Source organism: Bubalus bubalis, chromosome 2 (genome assembly GCF_019923935.1).
Source record: "Bubalus bubalis isolate 160015118507 breed Murrah chromosome 2, NDDB_SH_1, whole genome shotgun sequence".
Taxonomy (NCBI): domain Eukaryota; kingdom Metazoa; phylum Chordata; class Mammalia; order Artiodactyla; family Bovidae; genus Bubalus; species Bubalus bubalis.
Genome location: NC_059158.1, coordinates 4,956,503 through 4,966,710, shown reverse-complemented (window position 1 = coordinate 4,966,710; position 10,208 = coordinate 4,956,503). Strand labels below are relative to the sequence as shown.

The following is a 10,208-nucleotide window of genomic DNA, read 5'->3' as shown; positions in this document are numbered from 1 at the left end:
GGAGACACTGAGCCAGCAAACTTTAAGTACCGGAAGGACGGGCAGAGTGGGGTGCCCTTAATGCAGATTTTGGAGACACTGTGATGTCCAGTTATGACAAGCTCTGGGGTTTCCCTTGGGGAGGGAGTCACTGGGGGACAGAGAGACAGGTCATCAACCTGGATGCTGAAGGTGCTGGAAATGAAAACAGGGAAGATGTGGCCCGAGCCAGAATCTTCAGTGAACAGGGAAGGGGGAGCTACCCGGAAGAAGACTGGTACTAGAAGTGCCCGGGTGACCGGAACCGGAAGAGCAGTGGGGGCCATGCTTAGCAGCTTCCACGGAAAGGGAGCTGGTGGTTTGCTGGAGAAAGAAGGAGAAGTGCTATGAGCGGAATCATGCAAGCAAGGAGGCCTGGGTTTTCTTCCCGACTCGGAGGTAGGTAGCCAAGGTGTGAAAGACAAGTAGCTAACACTTGAGAGGGCTCCCGTGTTTCCGTGTTTGCATTCAGATAAGTCAAGTAGCGAGGCTCTAAGAATGTGTGCTGATGCTTTGGTGGAAAAGTTTGGGAGGCCTGAGGTTCGAGACACAGGGAAGTGGGAGTCTAGCAAATATGGGACTTTGGGAGAGGATCCCTGTGCTTCTAGTGGTGAGTGAGTTTCACAGGACACAGAACTTTTGGAACCAAGGGCCTGGAGCAGTGGACTGAGGACTGCGTTTTACCCTGTAGGTGGGGGCTGGGGGAGGGTGTTCACAGCGAACTAGCATGGTCAAAGGCAGGCTTAGGGAAAGTTAACTTTCCAGCCTGATGAGTGAAAGAGGCCCTTAGAAAGCCACTGCACGGTCCAGGAGTAAGGGCTGATCAAGGTGTGAACGCTGTGAATGGTGGAAAGAAGGGATTTGTCAAGAAATGCGGTGGTCTTGAATTACAGGAGATAATGGAGAGGAGGGAGTGATGGGGAGAAGGCTCCCATGTTGTTGAGTGTTAACTGGTTGGTTTGGAGGGGAAATTGATGGCTTGGTATTTGGCAAACCGCGGTCTTTGGTTGAGCAGTGGCCAGAGCAGTGTTAATGACAGGTGAGTCATGGGGCGCTCCCCTTGCCGTGCCCGCAGTCACTGCTTCGGGTTCCCCAGAATGCGGACCACAGGAGGCAACCTGAGTCTCCTGATTCAGCTTCAGATCCCCAGGGCGAGGCCTAACCCTCAATTATGGCGTGCCGTCGGGTGTGAATTGGCGCAGGTGTGAATTGAGGTGCCCGATTCACACGCGTCGCACCTGGGTTCGCCTCGCAGCCCACGGGTCCAGAGCAGGCGCGTCCAGATGCACCTGGGGGCGTGGGCGCCCTGGGAGGCCAGGCGGGCGCCGGTGGAGGAGGACCCTAAGGGGTTTGTGTCCGGGAAGACGCTGTAGGCAGGCTTTCCTCTCAACCCGAGGTAGGGCGGGGCAGGGCGCGCCCCCAAGCTTTCGCTTGGAAAACCGGTTTTCATCACACCCCTGGGCTCGGACCCAGAATCACAGTTGAGGTCCGAGAATTTGATTCATTCAGGTGTAAACCTCGCCCACTTCTGTTCAGTTTCCTGAATTCTGCTGACGGCAGCTCGCTCCTTCTTTCGCCTTTGTGTATTTGAGGTGAACCGAGGCCGACACCGCCCTCGGTGGCCTCCGGGCCTGGCCTCTCTGACCCTCCAGTCCTGGGCGCAGCCCCACGCCAGAGCGGGCCCAGCGGGGCTTGGGGGGGGCCCGCGGGATTGGCCCAAGCCGTCCCTCCAGCCCTCAGGTGCGGGAGGCCCGCGCGGGAGACTGTCGGGGGCCCGGCCCACCCCTCCCCCGGGCTCCCAGCGAGTATCCCCGGGCGCGCGCGGGCCCGTCTGGGCCGGGGAGGCGGGCGCGCGCCGGAGGGCGGGGGTTCGGGGCGGGGCCTCGGGGGCGGGGCGGGCGGCGCGGAGGGGACCGGCGGCCGGGGCGAGAGCGCGCCCAGCCCGCCGAGATGCCCGCGCGCGCCGGACGCCTCCTCCCGCCGCGGCCTGGGGCCCTGGCCCCGGCCATGCCGCCGCCGCCGCTGCTGTTGCTGCTGCTGCTGCTGCTGCTGGACGCCGGCGGCGGGCCGGGGGCCGCCCGGGCCCAGGAGCCGGGGTCGGCGGCGGCGGACGGGCCCCCCGCGGCCGGCGGGGAGGACGGACAGGACCCGCACGCCAAGCACCTGTACACGGCCGACATGTTCGCGCACGGCATCCAGAGCGCCGCGCACTTCGTCATGTTCTTCGCGCCCTGGTAACTGGCCGCGCCGCCCGCCTGGGGCTCTGCGGGCGCTGGTCGGGCCGGGGCTGGCGCGTGGGGCGCGGGCCCGCGTCCTGGGGCGCCCGGCGAGGGGCAGGGGGACTTTCGCGCCTGGGGGCGCGGGCCGGGCGCTCGCCGCTGACGTGGCGCAGGGGCCGGGACCCAGCGAGAGGGGGCGGTCCCCGAGGGCCGAACCGGAAAAGGCCGGCGCTCCGGCTCCTTCGCCCGGTCCCCCGGTCCCGGCACCGGGGGCTCGGGGCAGGGGTCATTGTCCATCGGGGCCGCTGGGAGCCCGGAACCTGTCCGCCCCCAGTTCCCCAGCCCCAAACTAATGTGCTGGTCGGAGGCAGCGGCCTGCAGCTCGGCCGGTACCCGGAGGCCACGTGCGGCCGCGCGGACACACGGGGTCCGGCGTGTACACGTGGACTTCCTGTCCCGTGCGCTCGCTGCAGGGCGGACCCCGGCCTGGGGGTTTAATTGAAACTCAGGGACTCCCAGGCTCTGCGTTCGCGAAGTGGGAGGGGGTGGTCCGGACATTAGAGGGTTCCCACTCTGATCCCGGGAATCGGGGTGCCTTTTGGAGGCTGGGGACCCCTCCGCAGCTCCGGGGGCGTGGCGAGCTGTGCTCCGGGTGACAGGAGCTATTGACCCCCGACCCAAGGCTGTCCTCGAGCGCGTGCTCCCCTCCGCTTTCTTGGGGCCTGGCCATCTGGGAAGTGTGAGGTGGGAAAAGGCACAGCGTTGGACAGACTCCCCCGCCCCCGCCGTGATTCCAGGATGGGGGGCTTTGCTGTGAGCCTCGGTGCCGACCCCAGAGACCCTTGCCCTGCGAGTCGTCCAAGAGACTTCCGGCCCTTGACACGAGCAGAGGGACCGAGTGCCTTCTCCCAGGGCCTAGATGCCCGCTGAGGGGGTCCTCTGGCGCAGCCAGTCGGTCTAGGGCCCAGGCCTTTGCAGGCTTCACTGCAAAATTTGGCATTCTTGCCCAGAGCCAGGAGACTCCTTGAGATGTGGGAGAGGGATGCAAAAAGGATTAGGAAGAAGATGCCCAAGAAAAGCCGCCTGTTGAGAAAATGTGCCGGCAGAAGTTGGAGGAAACTTTTCCCCCATATTCAGGTTATTACTGCATTTCAGTTCCTTTGGAGTGACATCGACACTTTCGGTCGAGCTCAGACTTGTCACTTCCTAACTGTATTTATGGGATAGCTTGTGTTTCAAGAACCAAAGGAGCTGAATTTTTAGAACCCAGTGGTATAGAAATGTAAAGTAATGGTTGTGGATAGTTTCTTTGTGGAGGTTGTTCTCAGAGTAGCTGTTGCAGTTAAATACACTACTGAACTGAAGTCTGCTTCTGTGGAATAAATCTGCCCCTGGGTGTATTTATTATTTTTTTTTAAAGACACCTGACATGTAGACATCGTAGGTCCCCGCAGTGCCAATGGAGTTTTGGATTTGGAGTCTCTGTGATGCTCACCATTTAGTCCTGGCCTGAGTGAGGGAGAGGACTAGTACATTCGTGTTTCATTGTGTGCGGCTTACAGAGTTTTAGGTGGATGCTCCCAGAAAAAGTAACTTTTAAAGTTTTTGTTTGCTTTCTCATAGTCTACTAGGAAATATTTAAACAGATGTGTGGGTTTCTGTGACAGCATTTAACAGACTTTATGAGCAGATTGGAGTTCAGCTAGGATACACTGGGCTGCCCCTGGTCTCTTTGCATTTCAGTCTCTGAAATGTTGCGCACCCATGCAGGATTCGGGGGCAGGAGCCAATGATAGCATTGATCCTGTGTGTTTGCTCTGAACCTAGCAGAGGCCGGGCTGTCCTACTGCGGTAAATGGTGTGCCAGCGTCAGATCATAGCTTCTGTATGGCCAGTTTTCAGGTCACATTGAACCTGGTGACAACGAGGTCAAGGTTGGGGCCGCCGCCTCGAAAGGACCAGGTGGCTTTGCTCTGTTACTGACCACAAACTGCCTCAATGCAGCTGCAGTCTCAGTTTTTGTGCTGTAGCCCCAAGGGTCCAAAACCAGAGTGCTGACTGTGAGGCACCCATGGAACCATCACTAGGAAGTTGCTAAGCACTTCGTACATGTCTCGGGCATCCAGTTGTAGAAAAGAAGATGCCTGTCTTCTTGGCACTTGCACCACATCTACTTAAATCTGAAGGTGGTTTCCCCTCACAGTTATCTTCCAGAAAAGAGAGTTCATATTGTATTTGAGTCTCTTATAAAGCAGGATTCTCTCCTCTGGCCTAGAAGGTGTTGCTTAGGGAAAGTTTGCTTAAAGCAAGCTCTTCTAGTGCTGCCTCTAGATGCTTCCTGGTGAGGTCATCTGTCAGAAAAGGGGCAAGGGGACTTAACACTGATTTTGTGGAGAAGCTGCTTTGAGGAGGAACTCAGAAGTGCTGGGTGTTCTGACAGCACTCTAAAAAGCACTACAGCGAGGAGTTCCATGGCAGAGATCAGGAATTCACACTCACCAGGAGAAGGGGGAGCAGACCATGTGCTCTAATGCTGTGAGAGCGTGCCTGGGGTCTGAGATTCAGTTTTCAGTATCAAAAGTATGGCCCTGTGAACAGCTGACAGTTAAAGACGGTGATCAGCCATATGACTCAAAAAGATTTAGCCATGGGGAAGAGACTGATGCTGTCAAGAAATGGGACAAGTAGAAGCAATCATTTTAAGTTAGCATATTATTTTAAATGATAGATGATTTTAAAATCCTTATGTCATTAAATTCTTACAGTGAATATTTTAAGTGTCCATTTGAGCGTGTCACATTTAGAAGTTTTGAGTGGCCACAAAGCATGTTGTTTTTTTTTAATCTTCTCACTGGCGAGAATGCAGAACGGATTTCATTCTGAGACTGATTTATATTTGGAGAGAGTGGGTTACATGGGGGAGGAGACCTGACCCTAAAGGGACCATGGCAGCGAGAAGGGCGGAGTTGCTGCCACGGAGAAGGAGCGAGGGGGCTCTCCCGACCAGAGAGAGAAGAGAGTGGATACCGGCCAGCTTGGGAGTCCGGGCTGACTTCCTGGAGGAAGTGAGACCCAAACTGAACAAGTAGTGATCGGCCGGGTGGGCTTAGGAAGGGTCAGAGGAAGGCGTGCTCACTCCTAGGGCCCGGCCCAGATAGGGCGCTTGCAGGAACCTGGAAATGTGTCCAGTAGGGCCCAGCAGTAGGGGCGGCCCAGGAAGCAAGGCAGGTGGATAGAGGTCAGCTGGGAGGTCAGCAGGGGGCAAGTCGAGAGGCATCGGGCTCCGCGCCTCGCTGAGAACGTTGCCGGGACTCTCGGGAGGTTCTGCAGCCACCGTGGGCTGGTCGGCAGCGTCTCGCTGCGGTGTGAACAAGGGTGGGATCAGAGCTCCCCGCTAGGGTAGGAGATGGCTGGCTGAGGAGCTGGGCTGGGCCCCCTCCGCCCCCGCGCTTAGCACGCTTCTTACCGCCCCCTTGTTACAGGTGTGGACACTGCCAGCGGCTGCAGCCAACCTGGAACGACCTGGGAGACAAGTACAACAGCATGGAGGACGCCAAGGTGTACGTGGTCAAGGTGGACTGCACGGCCGACTCGGAGGTGTGCGCCGCCCAGGGCGTGCGCGGGTACCCCACGTGAGTGACGGGCGCGCGCGGGGACCCCACGTGAGTGACGGCCGCCCCACGTGAGTGACGGGCGCGCGCGGGGACCCCACGTGAGTGACGGCCGCCCCACGTGAGTGACGGGCGCGCGCGGGGACCCCACGTGAGTGACGGCCGCCCCACGTGAGTGACGGGCGCCCCACGTGAGTGACGGGCGCGCGCGGGGACACCACGTGAGTGACGGCCGCCCCACGTGAGTGACGGGCGTGCGCAGGTACCCCACGTGAGTGACGGGCGCGTGCGGGGACCCCACGTGAGTGACTGGCGCGCGCGGGGACCCCACATGAGTGACGGGCGCCCCACGTGAGTGACAGGCGCGCGCTCTGCGCCCTCCACGTCTTGGTTTTTCGCCAACCGCCTCAGGCCAAACGAAGTGCAAGTTACGTTTTTGGCAACTTTGTAGTTCTGAGAAGTGAGGCAATGCCAGCTTGGAGCCGGCAGTCCCTATTGTTAGGGAGGGTTATTTGTACGCTGTGTGTTAGATGCTTTTTTGTACTTTGTTTGGAAAAAGGCTTCAATTAGCTGAGTTTTCCTTTTTATATAATTATGAACGTGTCTGCCAGACAAAAGTATTTTTCTCCATGAGGTCTTACCACGTCTGATGTTCCAATGAACACCGACTGTCAGGAATTTTTGTCTGAATTTTTGGTCACTCTGGTTTTTTTTTTCTTTTTTGCAAGATTTGTTTGTTTTTGACTACTCTGGGTCTTTGTGGCCATGCACAGGCTTTTCTTTAGTTGCGATGAGCAGGGGCTACTCTCTGCTTGTGGGCCCAGGCCTCTCACTGCGGTGGTCGCTCTTTGCAGAGCACAGGCTCTCCACGTACGGGCTTTAGTAGTGCAGCTCTAGACTAGAGTCCAGGCTCAGTAGTTGTGGCACACCGGCTTATCTGCGCCAAGGCATGTGGGATCCTCCTGGACCAGGGGTCGAACTGGTGTCTCTTGCATTATTGCAAGGCAGAGTCTTTACCCCTAGACCATCAGGGAATCCCCGTCACGCTGTTAATTCTTCAGTCTCTTTTCTAGAGTTATTCCCCACGTGACCAGCACAAGGGCCGTTTTTGTTGGAAAGAAAGTACAGTCATTCCGATAAGTGAGAGTCTATTTCCTTGGCAGTTAAAATAGTTTTTAAGAACAGAAGTTGAAACTGGCTAATTGAACAAAAGAGGGGCTTGATGGAGCTGGCTTAGTCTGCAGGCTGTGGGAGCGCCGAGGTGCTGCTCCACGGGCCTGGAGGCCTGTTTCTCTGCGCCCCACTCATGGTGACTCAACTTGCCAGCTCTGCATCACTCTGTTGCCATGGTGGGCTTAGGCCAATCGCTGATTGGCCCACCTTGGATGGAGTATTCATTCCAGAAACAGACCTTATGGCCAGAGAGGCAGAATCTTGTTGGAAGACAGCAGCCCCTTCCGGACTCGGCATTCGATGTTGGGGTGAAGGTCACATCTTCAAAAAGGGGAAGATGCCATTTCCAAAAGGCTTGAGGGGGAGGGGTCGGGCACTGCAGGTCCCAACGTTTGTTCAAACTGATGAATGAAGTCGATCCTGTATGAGACCCGAGCTGCTGATCTTCAAACCTGAGGGGCCGCGTGGAAAGTGGCGGGCGCTCTGAGCTGGAACCTGGATGTCGCGCTTTGGACCCTGCCTCTGCCATTCACTTATCCTGCAGCTCTGGCTGCGGTCCTCAGCCTCTGAGTGTGAAGTCGGATGCTGGCACCCCCCACCCCCCACACTGGTGTGTGTGCAGGCACCATTCTGAACGTACCCAATGCATGCTAAGGTTTCCCCCAGCATTCGGAGACTTGGCATTTGCATAAAGGGCTCTGGGACTCTTGATCTTTGGTGACTGCTTGCTGATCTGGGTACGGAAGCTCAAGTCTGTGTCGTATCAGAGCACTAGAGACACAATTTCCTGCCGTATGTACCTGCCTGTTGGTATCATTGTCCTGTGCTTCACTGCATTGCCTTTAAAGTAAACTCTGCTTTGGATGAAGAGCATCCCGGAGAAGCAGCCAGTGCATTGTGGGGCCAGTTCCCTGTTGAGGGCTTGTGACTTCGAGGGGCAGGAGCTGCAGGTGGTTGGTGTCCACTCTTGAGTCTGGCTGTGTGTGGCCGTGTGCGCCGTAAACCAGTGACAGGGCTGAGCAGGCATGTGTTGGGGGTGTCGGGGAGGTGGGAGTGGGGGGGGGGCGTCCCACCCCACCCAGGCCTGCTCGTCTCAGCTCTCTGGGTGCACCGTCAGTGACCCCACAGACGCTGTTCACAGATATTAAAAGATCCACGTTGGAGCAGGCATCCTGATTTGGTTTTTAGAAGATGTGATCTCTCCAAGAAAACCAGACCCTGCTTTAGGGTCGTTAAAGAGAATTACCAGCTCCCACTGCATGGTTTGCGAAGGAGCCCTGTGACCATCACAACCAACACCAGATTCTTTTCACAGAATGCAGGAGGTGGGGTCGTGCTGCATAAAATGTAGGGGCCTAGGGCCTTCACAGGTTGACCTGTGTGGGCTTCTAGAGGCGTTTTGAGGCCTGGATCAGATGATGCTGTAAATGCTGGGCGTTGGGGGAGTGGGGGGGTCCGCACATTAATGCTTGTGTCATCCCTTCCGGGCACCTTTAACGGGAGTAAAGAGTTGGAGAGGGAGGGAGCTTGGGTTCCCAGGTCCCTAGAGAAGGCTGCCTGTGCTCGGGAAGCTGTTTTGAGATCTTCCTGTTGAGCCATTAAAGCATCTTTATCATCTGGGAAAATGTTAGCAGGGGCAGAGCTGAAGGAGGTCTCCAGGGCTGCCATGCAGAGTGCCCCAAAAAGAACAGAGAGGCAAACTCTCATGGTCCCAGGGGCCAGAAGCCAGAAATCAAGGCTCTGAAAGCCCTCGGAGATCCTCCTTTGCCTCTTCCTGGCTCTGGCAATCTTTGATGTTCTTTGACTTGGAGAAGCACCACCCCAGTCCTCCTCCTCAACACAGCCTTCTCCTGTGTGCCGTCTCTCTGTCTAAATGTCCCTTTTTATACAGTCACCAGTCGTATTGGCTTAGAAAGAAAGTGAAATTTGCTTAGTTGTGTTTGACTCTTGGCGACCTCATGGACTATACAGCCCATGGAATTCTCTAGGCCAGAATACTGGAGTGGGAAGCCTTTCCCTTCTCCAGGGGATCTTCCCAACCCAGGAATCAAACTCAGGTCTCCTGCATTGCAGGCAGATTCTTTATCAGCTGAGCCACAAGGGAAGCCCAGGAATACTGAGTGGGTAGCCCATCCCTTCTCCAAGGGATCTTCCTGACTCAGGAATCAAACCAGGGTCTCCTGCAATATAGGCAGATTCTTTACCAGCTGAGCTGTCAGGGAAACACCGTATTGGCTTAGGGCCCACCCTACTGACCACATTTTAACTTGATTGCTTCCATGCAAATCCTGTTTCTAATTCAGGTCACGGTCTGTGGTAGCATGGGTCAGGACTTCCGGCAGATCTTCTGTCACCCCATAACACCATCCCATCTATGGTGGTAGGACTTGGTCTTGCTGTTTTCCAGAGAGACCCGTCAGTGGAGATTGTCTCCCCTGCAGTCTCCTTTAGAGAGAGACAGTTCACCAGGAAAACAAGTGCCCACAGTGGAGGTTCGGCAGCAGCAGAAAGGTTTGGGGCTGTCCTTGGCGCTTGAACCTGATGGCCTGCTCTCCACCGCCGCCTGCCTCTCCATCCATGGTGAAAACGAAGTCAGATGCCCCGTCAGGGAAGCTTGTCTCTCCCCAGGGTCTGTGAACTTCTCCAGAATCTCAGACTTGTGCAGCTTAGAGAGGTTTTTAATCCAACAACAGAAAGAGATTTTTAAAAATCAGTTTCGCTTCAATCAATGTATACCGAATGAGGAAAAATGAACAGATGAGGCTCTTCTGCTTTTAACCTTAGCAAAGAAACGAGAGGCGAGGTCAGCAATGTCTGGTTTCCTTCTAATGCTCTGAGGAGCCACTTATTTCCATCCTGAAGCGCTCTGTTGGAGGATGGCGCCTGGCCGAGAGGGAGGTGTGGAGGACGGGTCGCTCCGGTCCTCGGTGGGCGCGGCGCACGTCTCCAGAGCATCTCAAGGGGGCAGGCGCCGGTGGTCACAGGCGTGAGGGCAGGTTGAGTTGCTTGAAATGTTAAACTTCATGGTTTTTGTCATGGTTATAAAAGCATAAGCTGCCAGGGAAGGGGAGAGATACTCTTCATTGGAGTCACATCGAGGTGTCCCCTAGCCCATCACAGGATCTGAGTTTCTGGGTGAGGTTGGTAAGCCCATTCTCACTTGAATGCCTTCTGCAGCCAATGTGTT

At 56.4% G+C, this 10,208-nt stretch overlaps 1 protein-coding gene across 3 annotated transcripts in view; it reads left to right on the top strand.

The window, feature by feature from the left end:
• The first annotated feature begins 402 nt into the window (after nucleotides 1–402).
• The window catches only part of TXNDC5 (thioredoxin domain containing 5), a 28,917-nt gene continuing 19,111 nt past the window's right edge, over nucleotides 403–10,208 (top strand). For 2 of the 3 annotated variants that reach the window (XM_025265546.3, XR_006543825.2), the window contains exons 1-2: nucleotides 1,954–2,252; nucleotides 5,720–5,869. In XM_025265546.3, the coding sequence (XP_025121331.1) occupies nucleotides 1,969–2,252; nucleotides 5,720–5,869 (434 nt within the window). In that variant the 5' untranslated portion in view covers nucleotides 1,954–1,968. Of the gene's footprint in view, nucleotides 418–1,953; nucleotides 2,253–5,719; nucleotides 5,870–10,208 lie in introns of those variants that run through there. The other variant, XM_044926820.2, reaches the window with a different exon arrangement.